The sequence below is a fragment of the Carya illinoinensis genome, chromosome 16 (assembly GCF_018687715.1).
Source record: "Carya illinoinensis cultivar Pawnee chromosome 16, C.illinoinensisPawnee_v1, whole genome shotgun sequence".
NCBI classification, from domain to species: Eukaryota; Viridiplantae; Streptophyta; class Magnoliopsida; order Fagales; family Juglandaceae; genus Carya; species Carya illinoinensis.
This window is the reverse complement of record NC_056767.1, coordinates 625,408-645,224: the sequence shown is the minus strand read 5'-3', so window position 1 is coordinate 645,224 and position 19,817 is coordinate 625,408. Positions and strand designations below refer to the sequence as shown.

Genomic DNA, 19,817 nt, shown 5'->3' with positions numbered 1-19,817 from the left:
ACCATGAGATGGACTTAACTCCAAAGCCGTAGGCTAAACAAAATATTTCCCCCAAACTTTTTTTCAGCACGAATGATATGATACATGTGAATGTGGACGGATAAATTTGTATCACTACAATACAATCAACCATATTCACAGAAGAAAAGTATCACCTAACATGAACTCACGGTGAAAAGATTTTTTCAGTATAAGAAAATCGGCTTATACTTTTACCCTACAGGTTTCTTGTCCATAACTCATAAGCTTGCAATAGTCTTTGCAATGGTTGGATAGTGTCAATTGTTCTTAGAGATTCTCTCCGACAGCTAATGAAGTTCTGTATAAGCTTGCTATGTCTCAGAAAAATTAATGTACCGATTAATTCATAAAACCCCCTCCAGACATGTTAGGTGGCCCTTGTGATGAAACTTGTCCCTGAGAAACTAATTGCGACCTGCCTGGACCTTGAACGTAAGCTTGACCCATTCCTGTCCCAACCATTTGTTGCTGCTGCGGAAGCTGTTGCTGCAATTGCTGCAGTTGTGGAAGCTGCTGCTGCGTTTGCAGCTGTGAGATCGGTTGCTGTTGTTGCATTTGTGGAAGTTGCTGTTGTGGTTGCAGCTGCGAGAGTGGTTGCTGCTGTTGCATTTGTGGAATCTGCTGCTGTTGCATTTGGGGAAGCTGCTGCTGCTGCATTTGGGGAAGCTGCTGCTGTTGCAGTTGTGGAATCTGCTGTTGTTGCATTTGTGTAAGTTGCTGCTGCTGTTGCAGTTGTGGAAGTTGCTGTTGCTGCAGTTGTTGAAGTTGCTGTTGTTGCAGCTGGGTATGCTGTTGCGGTTGCATCTGCTGATGTTGCTGTTGTTGCTGCTGACTAGATATTTGTGGCTTGAAAACAACCATATCCTAATTCCACATTTTTTAGCTTAATTAAATTAAAAAGTCTGAATAATCATACATGACGATCCACAAACTTGTTTTGAAGCCTCTAACCACTGGCTTTAGTGTTGACAATTGAAAAGGAAACACAAAGGGAAACTGTCAGATGTAAAAGCAACTTATACATGCCGCAAAATTCCTTGTTATTTTGTTTTTGTTCTAAAAGTTTGCAGAAAACGAGGTCACTTGTTATTTTGCAGATTGAATTTATTTTGAAGCAATCCTGCTCATTTTTTTCAAAATTAAGAGCTCAGGGTAGGTGGCTGTAAAGCAAAGATTTTCCTAATAGCCTGCACTGAACAAGAGCTTTGTTGATAAATGATTGAAGTTCCCAAAAATCTTACCCCAGGGAAAAGCATTCCAATCAGGCGGCAGGCCTTGTCAGAAACGGATAGCAGCAATGTCTGAGATGGTAGTTGAATGACTGCACACTACAGAAATGAAAAAACTGAAAAGTTCAGCATTTAAACAATCCCAGCAGACAGATAAATATATAGTTTCACATTCTAAAACTAATATTTTTTGTTATCGGTAAACAAAATTTTATTGATATAAGAATAAGCAAGAGCCCAAGTACATGGGACAAATACAAGAACGTTTAAAGTTCATGCTGTTAGAAATTAATCTTGAGCTGTTAAAATCAATTTTAAGCAAAGATGCCGCCTAGACAATACAATACAAAGAGGCCTGTGGTTCAAACTCCATCTCTGGCCAAAAGAAATAAATAACTGTGAAATTGTTCATTATAACATTTCTTTTCTGAAGTCTGCCTGTAACTAATTTCACAGGATGCATTTGAGATCTTGGAGAATATGAGCAGTTTTCCTTTAACACATCATAATTTACAACTTATAGATCAGATCTAGATCAATACAAAAACAATATACTACTAACGGGAAGCTGAACAGTGGAGGAAAATGTTTTTTGGGGGCATATTAGGAAGACAGCATATCATGTAATTCAATAGTCTCAAATTTTGACAAAAATAAGGTCACATGGTACATTGGCTGTACTTGTCAAGATTTTTCGAAAAAAAAGAGAGAAAAAAGAAAGAAAGTAAAAACTTACTAGCTTCTTTTCTTGCAGCTGGCTAAGAAACCCATGCTGATTCATAGCACGGAAAACCAGAAAATCTGCCTTTCCAACATATTGCCTAATATTTAACAGAACAAAATTCTCATAAAAAAACTTAACAGAACGAAATTAAGATCTGAGATATAAAAAATCCGAGATAAGTGGACGGAGACACAAAAATATAGGAGATAAGAAATTACTTATTATTCATGTGGTCCTGAGATATAAGTCGAACTATTTGCATTGTGGCTGGCCAGTTTGCTGCAAGCCTGAAAAGCACAGGAAATATACATCCCAGTAAATATAGATTAATCTTTCTATGGTCTGCTAAACAAGGAATCCAACACTTTTCCCCCCCACAAAATGAAGCATTTGGAAACACAAAGGAGGAGACACAAAGAAAGAGCTCATCCAATCTCTGTCTTTATGTCTTGGTTTCCTGAGGTTATACACCTCGTTCATGACTGGAAATGCTAGATAATGCATTCATAAGTGGTAGGATAATATCAGAGATTATGACAATCGTCTTTATAGTACTTCTAAATACATAATACATATTGAAACCAGTAAGTTCTATTTCTGACTGATACAATACCATCATTTTCTTGTGAGGGATTGAAAGATATTAATCTTGTAAACTATGACTAATAGGTTTTTTTTTTTGGCTAGTGTAATCTATGACTAATAAATTAGAGATTATATTCACTCTCTTTAATGGGCAACAATCCATTCAAAATGAATTAAAGGGGGCCATCCAAATTGTCATAATTGGGAGAGGGTGACATATTTGGCAATCGGTGATAATTACAATGAGCAATATGTGAGCTCCATCTCGGGTGGCTTCTGCCCTTCCTTGGGTGAAGATCCCAAGCTTGAAAATAAATGCATACAGACAATGAAAATGGCTAGATGAAAAAACACAAGTTCTCTCTAAATGACCAAAACTCATGCAAAAATATGAAGTTCACAGCCACCCCATCATAGGCAAGGTCTAGCCAAAGACCCTCTATGCCATTTATCAGCAAAACATATTTTTCAAATGAATTCAAGGGGGTCATACAAACGGTCATGATTGGGAGAGGGGGCCATATTTGGCAATCAGCAATAATCACATTGTGCAATATCAGGCCTTCGTCTAGCGTGGCTTCTACACTTCCTTGGGGGGAAGATCCCAAGTTTGAAAATAAATATATACAAACAATAAAAATGGCTAGTTGAGAAAACACAAGTTCTCTCTAAATCACCAAAACAAATGTAAAAATGTGAGGTTTCCAGCTACCCTGCGGTGGCCAAGGACTGGTAACAGACCCCTCTACGACATTTATCAGAAAACGTCTTTTACAAATGAAATTAAAGGGAGCCATCCAAACTGTCATAATTGGGAGAGGCTTCCAATTAAGAATGGCTAAACACAAGTTCTCTCTAAATGACCAAAACTTAAGAAAAACTGCGAAGTTTCCAGCCACCGCGTGGTGGCCAAGGTTTCACCACAGACCCCTATATGACATTTATCAGCAAAATGCCTTTTCCAACATGCATAGATGACAATAAAACAACTTCCCATGTAATTTATGATTTTTAAAATGAATTCGGGTTGGATTTCAACAACCCCCACCCAGCAAATGGTTTGACATTGCCAGGAGATTATTACCAAAGCACAGCCTTGGAAGAGGAGGTATAGATATAGTCTAGACCTTCAACATTATTGCACGAGGTGGCATGCTTTCTTTAGAATCAAACAATTGTAGCACTTTATCACTACAATGACCCTCATCAATCCACATATTGTTAAACAGCATTATTATGGGCCAACATTTTCACTATCCCGATGCAAAAAGTTTCCAATAAGTGATCAAGGAAATACTCAAACCAGCCCCCTAGTCCATGCCACTTGAAATTTTGTTGGCAAATTTAGATCAGTAAAACGCACCACCCATGGGAAACAACAGTCTCCTTCCACATCAAAAACAGAAAAATAAACCACAAGCTAACATTTCTCAAGGTGAATAATCATGCCACTGCAGATTAAGAACATGATAAAAATTAAAAAAGTTCTTTGGCCGGATACATTTCTGAACCATTTCTGTCACCTTACATTGACGTTTCTGATTATGAAACTGGAATTAAAGTATTTTCCTTTACTGATCATAGGTCATATAAGTGTCTCATTTATAGTAACCAAACTAATAAGGAAAATGGAAAAAAGATCACTTCAATATTTTTTATTTTCCTTTACTGATCATAGGTCATATAAGTGTCTCATTTATAGTAACCAAACTAATAAGGAAAATAGAAAAAAGATCGCTTCAATATTTTTTTTCTTTTTTTAGAGTTTAGTTTAAATAAAAAAGTGATTCTGGCGTCATAGCACACTTTCTATTTTAACCATTCTTAATATTCCTAGACCATTTTTTGGCAGAAATAAAAAAATAATTCCCAGGCTTACGTCTCAGAAGCTGAAGCACTCCTGTAACCCTGCCACAAAGAAAGAAACTGTAAAATTTATTGAAAACATCATGCATTATGATAATAGCAAAATCTTTTTTCAGTGCCTGAATAATGACTAAAAATTATCAGGTGCTTCACACGTACTTCCAGTCTGGTGATGAAAACTGGCTGCCCTTGTCTCTGCCCAGATAAGTTTCCCTGCATGCATTTTGATTGTTTCAGAAAATTACTGATTGCACATTTACACCATATGGGAATGACGAACCAGCAACAAATCATAGTTTTAAAGGATGAGTTATCTTCCCAAGGTATGACTTTGACTAATAATACACAGTTACAAATAACAAATCATACAAAAATAAATCACTTGTAGATTAACCGTGAAAAGAAAATTCTATATCTAAACATATAATATTGCAAACTAAGATATATTATTATCCCCAATTGATAATATCACTCAATAATACTCAGGAGCATACTAGTTAAGGAAATGGGGTTTTGATCTTTTCTGATCTGGGGAGAACCAGTAAGGAATTTACAGCATTACAGTAACTCGCATGGAGCCATTTTGGGGAAAAATAATAGACATGGGTGTTTTCACAAGCAGTGAATAAGAATTTGACAGGCATGGTGAATAAGGATTTCAAGTATCATACGAAGCAGACATCTAGGTGCATTTATGTTATCAATTATTGCTGATACACGAAAAAAAGACTGAACAATGAATCAAACTGAGTTTTGTTGATAAATAATTCCCATCTGATGGGTAAGGATGGTTAGGATCAGGCAAGTTCTTCAGAGATGCCAAAAGTCCAACACTGGCATCCATTCCATAATCTAATGAATAAAACACAGGTGCAGTGAAATTTTAAAACTTAGCAGCATGCAATTTGAAAATCCAACCTTAATCTTTTCAAGGTATATATTCTAGACTTACCTCCCAGACTTTTACATATTTGGATTGTGCTGATTGCAAGGCACTTGACGTTTGCTGTGACAATGGCATATTTGTTGCTGAATTGTTGTTGACGCCAAGTGATTGTATCCCTGATTGTACTTGTTGAGGCATCCCTGGAGTAGGAATCATGGTTCCAGTTCCGGAAGAAACAACTGATGGCCCAAGGCCGCTCATCATGTTTTGGTTCATGCTAATTCCACTTTGTGCCATTTGTACTCCTGAAAGATTCCCTTGGTTCATGCCAGGTCCTGATTGACCCATACTAACACCTCCCTGAAGATTACCCATTGGTTGAGAAATCCCAAGGTTTGAATTTCCAGACGCATTCGAAGTTGCTGAATTGAATGAACCAAGACCAGGATTTTGTGCAACCTGTCCATTACCTGTCAGAGGCCCAGAACCACTTATCGAAGGCATACCAGATTGTCCAGATGAAAGTACATTTTGAGCAGCAGGCACAGAAGTTGCCATTCCACTGGATATCATGTTTGACATATGCTTGGATATAGGAGTTTGACCCATTGATTGAAGTCCTATAGAGCTTCCTCCAGTTAGGGCTGCAGAGTTCATTACTTGTCGAGCTTGAGAGAGATTATTCAGAATGTTCACATTTGCTGGAGCAGGGCCAACGGGTCGTAAGGGTTGTGTCACACCACTCACTATAGGTTTTAAATCTTGCACATTGTCATTGTTTGTGATCATTTCTTGAGAAGTAGAAGATGGAGAAGAAGTTTGCAAGCTTGGGACTCCTTGAGAAGCAGTACGTGCAACAGATGGAATATGAGAAAAGCCAGGTCCAGATAGCATGGAAGTAACAGTGCTGGGTTCCTGAAGAAATATATTACCAACTCATGAAAATAAGCATAACCATAGAGAAACGACGTTTATTTTCAAAGAACAAACCAGAAAAAATAAATGATATGCTTGTCTTACAACTTTCACAGTAGCAGGGGGGTTATTTCCAGTGGTTATTGCTTGCCTGTTCAGGATAGATCCATTCCCTGAAGACCAATAAGGAAAAGTAAGTCCTCAGCCAAGCAGTATATTGAGAATGAATTAACCACTAGTCATGATTAGCCTACCAAACTATTATTCAAACATCTCGTGACACATACCTGCCATTGAACTATGGATAAAATTGGAAATGCACTAAAAAGAGAGTTGAAAAGCTCACAGACTAAAATTGATAAAAGTACATCTTGCACAACACAATTTTCTTCCAGGATAACTGTATTACATTTGTTGAAACCCATTTTTTCTTAATTCCCAAAACCAGTTAAATATGCCCAGATTATAGGACTTGGAGCAAAGAACTTTTCAATCAAGGGAAAAAAAAAAGAGAGAGAGAGAATAAGATAAAATAAATTTTAAGAAAGAGAGAACTTGATGCTCAGGTGAAACTTTAATTTGCCACTAATGCTTGAATCTTGCTAAGAAGATTGCATTCCTTGTAAGTTTGTAATGCTCCCAAAGGAGAAGTCTCGATCAATCTGGTACTTCTCATTTGTTTATTTTTTTTTAGTAAAAATAAAGTTTTATTAAAGCAAGTACTAGGCATAGCCCAAGTACACAGTAAGTATACAACTGAAAACACCCAGTCACAATGAGAAGTAGCAAATTAGAATAATAACATACTAAAGAATAATGACATATTAAAGTATCAGATGTCACTAAAACTAGAAAACCTAGTACCTGCTTCCCCTATAATACAAGTTCATTCACAGTGCACAATAGCATGCTTCTAGATATCTTGTCACAAGAGAAGGAATAAGCAGATTAAATACATAAACAACCTAATGGGATAGAAGTAGGAGGCGGTCCTGCGACTGAAGTAATAGGAGCCATGTCCACATTGACAGGACTCTGATTTGACGGCAAACTTGTAATTCCAGAGAGACTTAAAGCAGCACGGGCCTCCATAAAATTCTCTGAGATCAGAACAAGAAACTGAGGGTTTTTGACATTGTCTACAGGTGGATCTCCTATTCGTGGATTCCGCTTTCCCTAAATTAACAAAATTATGTAGTAAGTACACTCCTTGCTTCCACCAAGCAAAAAAAGTAGTGCTTCCCTCTGGGTTTCCCCAAAAATAAAGCATGATCTAGATTGTCGCCTAAAATGTAAGTTTCTTCAAGCAATTTGGCAGTACTTATAAAAAAAAAAAAAAAAAATCGGCATCATGCAACCAAAATATGCTTTAAACCATTTTTATTAACCAGTCAATTAATTACAGAGTAGGCAGACACAAAATATTGAGCTAAGCTGTTGAGAGTAATTGGTGAATAGAGAGAAGTTTGAGCTGACTCGAATAGGTATAATATTCTGGGCAAGCTCAAAGCAGAAAATGACAATCAAAGCATAACAAGTAGAATTATCATCATTACCGCATTGTATATTGCTTTCAATTGAGGAAGTTGCTTTGGACAAATGACTGACAGACAGACAGAGCACTGCATAGAAAATTAACAACCAGTTACTTCAAGATGTGAAATCTCCATAAAAATGTATATACACACTAGTATACTTAGTATATTAGGACTTAAAAATGGTAAAATTACTTGCGCAAATGATTTAGCTACTGTCTCGGCATCAGATGTGCGGCTTTCTGTTTGTTCTTCTATATTTTCATTCTTCTCCAAATTTTGCAGCTTAGGCCTATAAACTGGTGTGGGCAAGGGATAAGGGTTACTAGCAGCAACAAGAATGCAATGCCTTTGAGTATCCACATTTTGTTGATTTAGGTTTCCATTTTGTGGAATAGGGAACATCTGAGTAACGCATAAAAAGAAAAGAGTAAATATTATGTTAAGGGGGGTGTATACGAAACACAGCCAATAAGAAGCAAATCCTGAACTTCTATTCAGAGATCCTAAGACATATCCTTCGCAATTTAAACTTAGTAAACTCCAAGTGGTTTCTTCAAGTTCTTTGCGTCTGAACCATAATGTACGCATCTTTACAGTCATGGATCCATGCTTATTGGGACTACATACAGCAAAGCACTTACGTGCTTCTCCAAACTACTCGTCACGTGCAGGAGTTCATCTAATGCAACAGGTGTGGCTGTGAACAAGGAAACAGGACCAAGGACAGTGGTAAAAAATCTATCTTGAATGATTTCATCATACAGCTTCTATATCAACATCAAACTAGAAATGAAGCTTTAAAGTCATATTAGTACATATAAATATGCTCATACGACTTAGGATAATGTGACATTGTTTAGAACTATCAACACCGGACTTCAAAAGATTTTTTTGAGTGAGGAGCTGGAGTGGAACCTTAACCAAGCTCTTGTAAAAATCTTAATTATATTGATGAGATTAAAGAGGTAGTACAACTTGGTATGAAAATGAAAATAAGAAAATTATGAGGGTTTGTCCCTTTAATATGGTATCACAATGACACAAACCCAAAGAGGGATGCAATTCAAGTAGAAGATACTACAAGAATTCTTGTTTTTCATTTCCTCTTCCTAGATAGGTGTTACCTCTTGTATACCATCTTGTGTACTTGGGCTATGCCTATTCTTATTAATACAATCGTTTACTTATTAATAAAAACATACTACAAGAAAAGGATTTAACATGTGCAGCTTTGGTAGAGCCAATTGGTGAGAAAATTGATGTTTCCAACACCTAATAGCATTCTTTTTATATTTTGCCTTTTTTCTATTTAGAAGAACTGTCAAGGCAATTGGGTGAAAAGAACATTAGAAGCCCTTTCAAGATGCACAAAAAACTCATACGTTTTTTTGATCGGTAAGAACTTTATTAATAAGAAAAGTAGGCATAGCCAAGTACATAGGACATATTTCTTCGAGGAGTGCAATAAAAGTAACTTTACAATCTGACGAACCACATCAAGCCACGTTAGTTTGTAGGATTATTTTTGTGTAATTCCTTTGTGGTTAAAGTATTTCTCTATTTTTTTTTTATTGGCATCGGGTATCCAGGTACAAGAGCAACACTAAGACTCAGGTTTGCATAAGTCGAGATTGAGTTATGAAAAGCACTGCTGCTATAAATAGTAAATTGTTGAGTATAACCACCCCAAAAAACTTGTCCAAGCCTCCGAGTGTTTAATAGCAAGTGATGAAAGTACCCATGATAGCTTTCAGCAATAACATAAAGTTAAAAGAATGAAATCAAGAAGTGCAGCTATAGAATCTAGCAGTTGTTAGTTGAAATTATCACCAACAAACCTTCTACCAGAACCTTATTGGTCATCTATCTGGAGGAAGTCAAGAAATTCTAGAACTGCTTTTCTTCCTTTCTTTTCTAAGTTCGATCTTTTTATGAGTAATTGAAGATTTTATGGGGGAAAAAAAAAGAAAAAAAAAAAAAGAAGAAGAAATGCGGAAGGGATGATCCAAGTACATAGGTAGTATACAAGAGGAACACCGAATTAGAAATATATGGTTTTCAATTAAAGGGTGTTTTAAGACTGGAAGATAGTTTGCAAGCCCCAAAGAGGAGCAAATCAAGACCTCTGCCAGATTTCACAGTCAAACCATATGGAAATCTGACAAGGAAAAGACTCAGAGCATCCCTAGAATGTGTATGACTTTAACTCAAAAGCCTAAAGAAAATTTACAACTAAAAATGCTTTTAAGAAAAATTTGTGAAGCAGACATATATAAAAAGGGACAATCAGGGTTATAGAAATCCATTTAAATGGAACTCAGAGTAAGGAGTGAAAATAGACAAACACTGCACACCATTAGAGCTTCAGCGAGCCCTTCTGCAATTGCAGCATCACTGAAACCACCACCAGCAAAGGGTATAGCCGAAAGCCACTGTAAGAAAATATCAACATCTCTTGTCCAGCCTGTCCGTTGTACTAGGCAACCTGCACAAAGGGAGGTGATATATCTACTCTGCAACTTACATGTAAACATAGGAATTCCTGCATGCTATAAGCTTGGTGAAATTAGCTTCATAACATCCATGACATTATATTCTTGTACAAATGTAGTGATTGATAGAAAATTCTTCATCTACTAGTGAAATTTAAATAAAAGAGAAGTTAAATTTAAGAACCTACAATAATTTATTAAACTTGAATACAACATCAAAAGGTTAACGGGTAAAAACATGATTTTCAAACGAGTTTGAAACTTAACACCTGAGTTTTTTTTCTCATATCCTTTCGCACCAGCCAATTGCAAGCCCAATAGAGAAGAAAAGTTATATTATTAAGTTGATGGTAAGACTATAAAACCTTTGTCATGTATTATAAACATGAACTCTATTGCTCATATGCCCAACCCCAACCTGCTAACACTAGGGACTTGTATCGATTTAAAAAAAAAAACAAAGATTAAGGACCTGTTTGGATTGAAGATTTTCCTCAAACTTTCTAATATCATTGAGAAAGTTTTTAGAGATAGGTCTTTTAGAGGATTTGTGGAAGTGGTTGGGCTCACGAATATATGTTTGGAATAAGAAACTTTTTAAATTATCTTTTCATTGGAGTTTGAAAAAATGATATGATCCATTAAGAAGGTGTTTGGAGAGATTTTGTGAGGTGCTTTTTGAGTTTTTCTGAAAATTGTACTGATTTTTGTGGTTTTCTGATCATGAAAACCAATACAAACGATCAGATGAAATTTATTTATGAGAGATGATGTGTGTACAGAAGGCTTCAATGGTTGACAGATTAGAGTTCTTTGGTTGATCCTCACAATGAAATGTTAGCTTTATTAGAGCAGCTCATGACTGGAAGATTAACTCCCTCAAAGAGTTCTTCAATCTCTTGTATTTGACTAAATTATGCCTTTGTGATGCAAATAAGATTCTTTAGGCCCCTTCCAAGAAAGGGAAGTTCGTTATGTCATCTTTCTATAAGGTCCTAATACCTCAGGAAAGTAACTTATTCCTTAGGAGAAGTTTTTTTTATAAGTATTTGGTGTAACTAAAGAGCCCTTGAGGAAAAAATTCTTTGCTTCGACAGGATCCTTAGGGAAGATCTGTTTTTTTTTTTAATTTTTTTTTAATCTGTAATCCGTAGGAAAGATCCTTACCACGAACAAATCTAAGGAAATTTCATTTTATTGTGACAGGATGGTGCAGGAAAAAAGGGGACATCAATAGACCATCTCTTACTCCATTGCAAGATTGCCAAGGCCTTACGAGATGATTTTCTTGGCTGAATTCGGTTGGCTAGGGTTATGCCCAGAAGGATAGTAGACCCCTTTGCCAATTGGAGAAGGTTATATAGCAACCCATAAATTGCAGCAATATGCAAAATGATCCCTATATGTCCAGTGTGGTGTATTTGGAGGGAAAGGAATGAAAGAAACTTTGAGGGTCACAAGCAAACCCTCTAACAGACCAGCAGAGCACTCCTGCCTCTCCTACACGGGATTTGAGTGAACCCCCCCTACCGGCGGTTGCACCAGTGACACAGAAGCCTTCGACGGCTGCCGAGATTCCCTCCGATGGGCACGAGAACCCTCCAAAAATGCTGTAGAACGTCGAGGTGTCTGGGATTCTCACCGTCGGCGTTTCCCAGGCATCTGTCAACACAGAATCAACCCAGACGGAGCCGATGGGGACCTGCGATCCCTCCGCTAGCCTATCTGAACACATCCCGACTGCGGATGACTGCCCTTCATCTAGGCCAGATATGGGGGAAGCTTCCAAAAATTTCTTCTCATATCTGGGTCTTTCTAAAAACCTGTCCAGGGTCCTATGCACTAAAACAGAAGCCTCTCTTGCAGATGGGAGGACCTCGGACGAAGAAACTTCCTATGATTCAGATCTGCAGTTAACATGTAGGAGTTTGGGACGGATTTTCACTTAACCGAGATGAATGAAGCCGAGGACATACCCAGTCCTCTCTGCTCTCTACCACCAACAGTTCCTTGGGATGTTTCGCAACCTGATTGGGTCATCCAGAAGGTTAATGATGTCAATTCATGGGGATGTCCTGCGAAGGCTTTGAGGATCAAATGCAAGCTCTTTTCGTCGCAATAATAGCAGGCCAGCCCTCTCTTGCCAAATTCGTGGGAAAAAAGGTAAGGGAACTTCGGAGACTTACCTGCTCAATAAACTATTGCACAAGGGAGGGTGGCGCGAGCAGGGGACGCACTAAGGATAGGGTGAATCTTGGCAATCCATCAAACCCAAGATTCTTTCATGGAATGTTCGTGGCCTGAATGACCCGAACAAATGACTTAGAGTGAAGAACTTACTAAGGGATTGGCATGCAGATGTCATATGTTTGCAGGAAACGAAACTACAGTTCGTTGACAGGCACATAATAAGAAGTTTGTGGAATTGCCCTTACGCAGGATGGATCACACTTGCTTCAAACGGCGCCTCAGGGAGTATTTTGGTGATGTGGGATAAGAGTAGTAAATTTTGTTGAGGATTGTGTTGGGGATTTCTTGATTGCATGCTCTTTCTCGAATGTTGGCAATGATTTTGTTTGGGGGTTTGCAGGTGTCTACGGGCCAAATGAGGACAGTAGGAGGAAACTTTTTTGGGATGAAAGAGCTGGCTTATGCAGTTGGTGGGACATCCCGTGGTGCATAGGGGGAGATTTTAATATCACTCGCTTTCCGAGCGAGCGGTCGGGACTTTCTAGTTTGGACTCAGCTATGACGTATTTCTCAGCATTTCTTTTCGAGTTAGACTTGATGGATCTTCCTTTGGCAGGAGGAGATTTCACTTGGTCAAATGGAAGGGTCTGGTCGCGTTTGAAACGGTTTGTCATTTCCTCTTCGTGGGAGACCCGTTTTCCTACGCTGTGTCAAAAACGCCTCCCTCAGTTATGTTCGGATCATTTCCCTCTTTTACTAGATTGCGGGGGCCTTCCGGAGGGAAGGAGATATTTCAAGTTTGAGAACATGTGGCTAAAGGCAGATGGGTTCACTGAAAAAGTCAGCTTGTGGTGGGCATCCTATCAGTTCATGGGCACCCCTAGCTATGTCCTAGCAGGAAAGCTAAAAGCTTTGAAGAATGATCTAAGGAAGTGGAATTTGGAAGTCTTTGGGAACATTAATGACCAGTGGGACAAACTTTTTACGGAATTGAAACAATTGGATGAAAGAGAGGCTGAAATGGGGTTATCAACTGAAAATAGGGCAAGAAAATTGGTTGTATTCGCTGAGCTGGAAAAAATCACCCTTATGGAGGAGATCTCATGGAGGCAAAAATCACGGGCACTTTGGTTAAAGGAAGGAGATAAAAGCACAAAGTTTTTTCATAAGGTTGCAAACTCTCATAGAAGGAACAACGCCATAGAGGTCCTTCATGAGGAGGGTAGGGTCATCTCGGGTCGAGATGCCATTAAGGATCATATTGTCCTTTTTTATGATAAGCTTATGACAGAGCAGTATCCTTGGAGGCCCAAGGTGGATGGTCTAGTTTTTGATTCCATCGACCACACAAGCGCATTTTAGCTAGAGAGACCTTTCGAAAAAGACGAGGTGTTTGGTGTAGTAAAAGGTATGAATAAGGATAAAGCTCCAGGACTAGATGGATTCCCAATGGCTTTCTTTCAAGCCTGTTGGGATATCATTAAGGAGGACCTAATGAAGGTCTTCTCAGGATTTCACTCTTTTATGAAATTCGAGAAGAGCCTTAATGTCACTTTTATCGTCCTCATCCCCAAGAAGGCGAGGTCGGTAGAAGTAAATGATTTTTGACCCATAGGCTTGATAAGTGGGGCCTACAAGATCATCTCTAAAGTTCTAGCAAAGCCCTTGAGTGAAGTCATGGGGAAGCTCATCTCGAAGTCGCAAAATGCATTTGTGAAAGGAAGACAAATACTAGATTCGGTCCTCATCGCCAACGAATGTCTGGAGAGCAGAGTCAGAGACGGCACCCCAGCTATCTTATGTCAATTGGATATGGAAAAGGATTTTGATCATTTGAACTGGGATTTCTTGTTATATATTCTTGGTAGGTATGGCTTTGGGGAAAAATGGTGTCAATGGATCAAGCATTGTATTACAACTGCCAGATTCTCTATCTTAATCAATGGCACTCCTGAAGGCTTCTTTAACAGCTCTCGGGGTTTAAGACAAGGAGATCCACTATCGCCGTTCCTATTTATTCTTGTCATGGATGTACTGAGTAGAATGATGAAAGGGGTGGTGAACAGGGGACTCATCTCGGGGTTTCTCAGTGGGCGGTTCCTCACAGGGAAGCATGTCAATCTCCCACCTTCTTTTCGCTGATGACACATTGATCTTTTGTGACCCGGATGTGGATCAAATTCGCTCTCTAAGAGGACTTCTCTTCGGTTTTGAAGCTGTCTCAGGCCTTAAAGTGAACTTAGCAAAGACGGAAGCAGTCCCGGTTGGCAGGGTCTATAACTTAAATGAAGTGGTTGTCGTTTTGGAATGTAAGGTTTCATCCTTGCCTCTGCGGTACCTTGGACTTCCCTTGGGGGCCCCTCGTAAATCCAAGGTAATGTGGAAAGGGATCATCGAGAAAATTGAAGGCAATTGGCGGGTTGGAAGAGGATTTACTTGTATAAGGGAGGGAGAATCACACTTATTAAGAACACGTTATCTAATCTCCCAACGTATTTTCTTTCTTTATTCTCTCTGCCTGCAGGGGTGGCAAATAGAATGGAAAAAATCTTCCGTGATTTCCTTTGGGGAGGCCTAGAAGGTACAAAGAAATTCCACTTGGTAAAATGGAAGAGCATCTGGAGGAGTAATGCCCCTCTCAAGGTCGCTTTCTTCATTAGGTTGGCTTCTCATGGCAAAATACTAACAATAGACAAATTAAGAAAGCGCGGTCTAATTATAATGGATTGGTGTTTCTTATGTAAACATGACAGTGAATCAACGGACCACCTTCTCCTTCACTGTGAAATAGTCAAGGCCTTATGGGATGAAATTCTCTCAAGACTTGGTATCGCATGGGTTATGCCAAAGAGGGCAATAGATTTATTGTACTGCTGACAAAGGATTGGAGGAAATCGACAAATTGTTGCTGTTTGGAAAATGGTACTGTTATGTCTAATGCGGTGCACTTGGAACGAAAGAAACAACCGCTGTTTTGAGGATAAGGAACGCTCCCTGGCTGGTTTTAGGGATTTTTTCTTTCATACTTTGTTATTGTGGGCCTCCTCTATTGTACTAAATGGAAGGAGTTTTAATGACTTTTATGCTACTATCCGTAGCACGTAGTTTGTAATTAGGCTTTTTCTTGTATACTTCCTGTATACTCGGGCTTTGCCTTTTTACATGGATCAATAAAATCTCTTTTACCTTCAAAAAAAAAAAAAGCAAATGATGGAAGAGCTCAAAAAAAAAAAAAATTCTTCAAGGCTCTGTTCCTTTGGACAGCCTCTATAGATTTTAATGAGAAGTCTTCATAATTTTCTTGTCTCTTTTCCCATTCCTAGTTAGGTGTTCCTCCTGTTTACTTTCTGTGCACTCAGGCTATGCCTTTTGAGATTTTATTAAGAGAAAAAGTTGACAACTTTGATTACTTATCAGAAAAATTGAGAAATGAAAAATTGTTCTGGTGTATAAAAAATGTTTGGAGAAGGTGAAAAAACATTTTTTTTTTTTTTTTAAATTTTAGTTCCCAAACAAGGCTTAAGGCTTAATTGTGTTGAGTTCAGAGTGCCAAGGGTGTTTGATTAACAGAAATCAAGTGGAAATAGTTGATAAAGTCAGAAAACAAAATCCATAAAAGGACCATGAAGAAAATCACCAAGAATTTCCACCCCCATTTTAAGAAGCTTATATGGCTTGCATCGGATACATGAATAACGTAAGTAGAGGAAAAGAGAGTTATTTCATGGTAATGTATGGTATCACGCTACATTCTTAACATTAAAATGCAGAAATATTAACCCAAACATAATTTACATAAGATGGATTAAGTACCAATAGAAAAAACAATAAGAAAAATACATACCACAGTAAGATCCATGGGTATAAAAAGTGACCACAGAAAGCTCGGCATGAGAAGTAGGGGGCTTCTGTATTTCAAACATAAAATCAATAAACCAACATGGAGAAAGTAATAATTAGTAAGCTATAAAGCCAAAGCTTACAAAAACACTACTTCTAACACTTTCTGCAACTGGAATCTCAAAAACTATGAAAAGAACAAGTAACAGCAGAACTTGAAATTAAAAGTTCATATTGGAACAGATGAATCATGTCATTGTTGATGAAAAGATATATCCATAAAAGGACATTATTATGTGCTCGATTTGTTCCTGATTTTGAAGTCTGGTCAACTACAGTGCTTGATGCCAAGGAATTAGATTAATAATTGGCATTTCTTGGCACACACCTTATGATCAAGGGTCATAAATAAAGACTATTACGATTCCTTTTTTGGGAGAAACAGCTCCCATTGTCAAGACAGTGACCTGAATAACTGTATCATGTCAAAAAGAGGAATACCTGCCCATTCAACTCGTTTCCACAAAAACACCTACATTTTCAGATGAATAAATCAGGACTGGCAAATGATAGGAAATGTAATTTCATCTAAGCAAATGCTATTACAGTCCTACTTAAGTAATTGAAACCCAAGTGCATACACACATACAAGCACGTATATGTTCACGAATGACTTTAAGTTTGATCAGACATGGGTGAAAAATTAGTAAACGTTATCAAACTCACTAAGATCAATGTTAATGCATAGAAGCTGCAATGGCTAGCATCTATGAGATTATATAACTCCTAAAGGTGGCAATAGGGCTAACACATGAGAAGGAGAAAACCAAAGAAATAAACCCTCTCGTACTCTCTTAGAAGAACGGACAGACACATTTTCATCTAGATAACCGCCTTCATAATAATTTCTTAGTAACCCTCTCGTCCAATGGTGGTTGAGGGGTATTCAAAATACAAGAATGACGTAAACGTAAGGCTGTGTTTAGTTTGCAGAGAATTTGGATTTTGGAATCGGAGAATGCAGTTATAACTCCAATGTCAGCTTCACAAGCCAATAGAATGAAAAAATGGAACTAAAAATTCCACGGAGCACAGTTTGTCCGAAACAAATGCCTAACTTTCTAAAGAAAAACCATAAATTGAAACTTGAAAATTGGAACTGCAATTTTATGAACCATCAAAGGCATCCCAAGATTAACTATCGGATCCAGAACAAACTACCCAATTTTACAAGTTAAGAAAGCCCTTAAAACCCAATAGAAAAGCAATAAACACTCGGGAGATGTTATTACATGAATTGAAGTAAAGTAAATGGGAGAGAGAGGCAATTAGACCTGATGATCTTTTCGAGGTAATCAGAAACAACGGATTGCCAGAAGGGGCCCATGGCGGCGGTGCCTTCAACCACGACGATCAGCTTCTTATCGACCATAGTGTCGGAGGCTCCGACAATGGCTTCTGTGTCAGGCTAAATGCAGAGGAGATTTTTGGAATTCCAAAACAGATTTTTGGAATTTGCCTGAGTCGGATGAATAGTCCAGACTCCAGACTAGAGGCCGGGGGAAGCAAATGAAGAGGAGCCTCGCCTTTTGACGGAGAACAGGCGTAAGACAATCAAACGTATCGTTTTGGTGGACTAATCTAATCATAATGTGTTAAAACCCCTAGAAAATTTGCATTTGGACAAGCCTAAACACTGCCCTTGAGAGGCAAGGATAGCATCATGGCCAGCTTACATGCATGCCTTGGCTAGTGTCGAGACACATACGGGACACCCAACATGCAAGCCAGCGAGGTTGGTGGCCGTTCGCAACCTAGCATGCAGCTTGGCAGACGCACACCTATGCTCATGCACATGCGCAAGCCCTTGCGCGTGCGCCCCCTTGCGTGCACGCTTTCATGTGCCCCACGCTGCAAGTCAGCTAGGTTAATGGCATGCCTTCGCAGGCGTGCCATCCAATGCACGGCTCTAATCTGTGCCTTGTAGGTTAGGCCAGTGACATGCCCACTAGGGATGTCGTCCAGCGCATGATTCCAGCTCATGCCTTGCAGCTTCAACTGCAGACCCAATGCCTAGGCTACCAGCCTATGCCATGCAGCACGTACACATGGATCACCACCAGCAGGCCGCACTATGCCATGCCCATCAACAGGCCCTTGCATGGTACCGTACCATGCCCATCAGCAAGCCATGTTGTGCCACCTAGCCATGGACCAGATCGAAGGCCACTATGCACCATTCAAGCCCACCATGGGCTCATGCATGCCACGACCAACTTGGCCCATGCCACTATATTATTTCATTTTTATTTATTTTATTTTTATTTATTTATTTCCAAGGGACCTATTGGGGTTTCCAATTTGTAACTCTTATTAAATAGGACCCTTAGTCTTTTCTTTCACATATTTTGACAATTTCCTTTTGGGCGACTTTGTTCTTGAGATCATCTATTCGGTGTTTAGCACTTGAGCTCTTTGGGGTGCAATTCATAAATCCAAGAGGAAAGAATCACACTTTGCAATTTGTGAATAAGTGTGATTCAATTTATCAATTTTATGAGTATGATTCATTCACTCTCTTGTCTTCCATTTTCTTTTCATTGATCTTATTATTTTATGTGCATTTTTTTTTTGAATTGTTCTTGAGTTGTTCTTAAGAATACATGGTGTTCTTCAATTGTTTATTGCCATAATCCCCCATTTACCTCATATGATCCATCCAAACACTTAGTGCCGCTCACTATAGTGTTTGCCCTAGCCCCCATTCCATACATAGCCTAGCTGCCCCTTCCATACAACCCTAGCCACATCACCACTTAACATACACGACATTATCAACTTTACCCTTCTTCCATCCCAATTTTCCCTAGTCGAACCCTCCAATTCTCCATAAGGAAACTCTTTTTTTTTAGGAGTTTTGACTTCCTCCAATTCAAATCCCTTAATTTAAGGAATTGATAATCTTTTTCAATTCCTTAAATCCCCCATCCCTTAATTTAAGGAATTGATAATCCTTTTCAATTCCTTAAATCCCGTATCCCTTAAATCTTTCAAGTCAACATTGACTTTCCAAACTAACCCCATCAAATCCTCAAGGATTCCTACGACTTAGGAATCTTTCCAAAGCCCTAGTCTCCATCCATTTTGGCGCCACTCTAATTCCCCTTGGGCAATTTTAGCAACCGTAGTTGCCTCATTACCGAAATCCTTAGCCTCACTACCTATCATCAAACCAAACCCAATCAACTTGACTCCACACTCAAGGAACAAGCCCTTGCTGTCCATAGTGAATTGCAAGCCCTAAACACTTAGCCTACCCAATTCTACTATCATCTTCATCATTCAATTTTTCAAACACATACCCTTTGTTGAAACTCAAGCAAGTTGGCAAGATCACTCGGTCACCAACATCACCAAGGCGAGCTTGTGGACTTAATGTTTAGGGACAAGACTGGGGTCCCTAACATTAATTGGTGCTTTCAATGAGAGGTGCATCTTGCTTTGTGTTCTTGAGAAGTTTTCACTTCTCCA

The 19,817-nt window shown here is 38.7% G+C and overlaps 1 protein-coding gene across 8 annotated transcripts; it reads right to left on the bottom strand.

Moving 5' to 3' along the window:
* Window positions 1-93: 93 nt before the first annotated feature.
* On the bottom strand, window positions 94-17,944 carry LOC122299352 (mediator of RNA polymerase II transcription subunit 25-like). Of its 8 annotated transcripts, none has more exons than XM_043109579.1 (15): window positions 17,621-17,943; window positions 16,788-16,818; window positions 16,291-16,354; window positions 10,119-10,313; window positions 7,957-8,166; window positions 7,783-7,848; window positions 7,192-7,402; window positions 6,332-6,399; window positions 5,378-6,226; window positions 4,585-4,638; window positions 4,439-4,467; window positions 2,193-2,261; window positions 1,987-2,071; window positions 1,263-1,349; window positions 94-885 (listed from the first exon to the last, which is right to left on the bottom strand). In XM_043109579.1, exons 2-15 carry the CDS (start codon window positions 16,793-16,795, stop codon window positions 361-363), a joined length of 2,520 nt encoding a protein of 839 aa, XP_042965513.1. In that variant the 5' UTR covers window positions 16,796-16,818; window positions 17,621-17,943; the 3' UTR covers window positions 94-360. The 8 variants fall into 8 exon arrangements, with proteins under 8 accessions (XP_042965513.1, XP_042965512.1, XP_042965511.1 ...); XM_043109578.1 differs by having other exon boundaries at window positions 10,119-10,249; window positions 17,621-17,942; XM_043109577.1 differs by lacking the exon at window positions 16,788-16,818 and having other exon boundaries at window positions 17,621-17,944.
* Window positions 17,945-19,817: the final 1,873 nt, after the last annotated feature.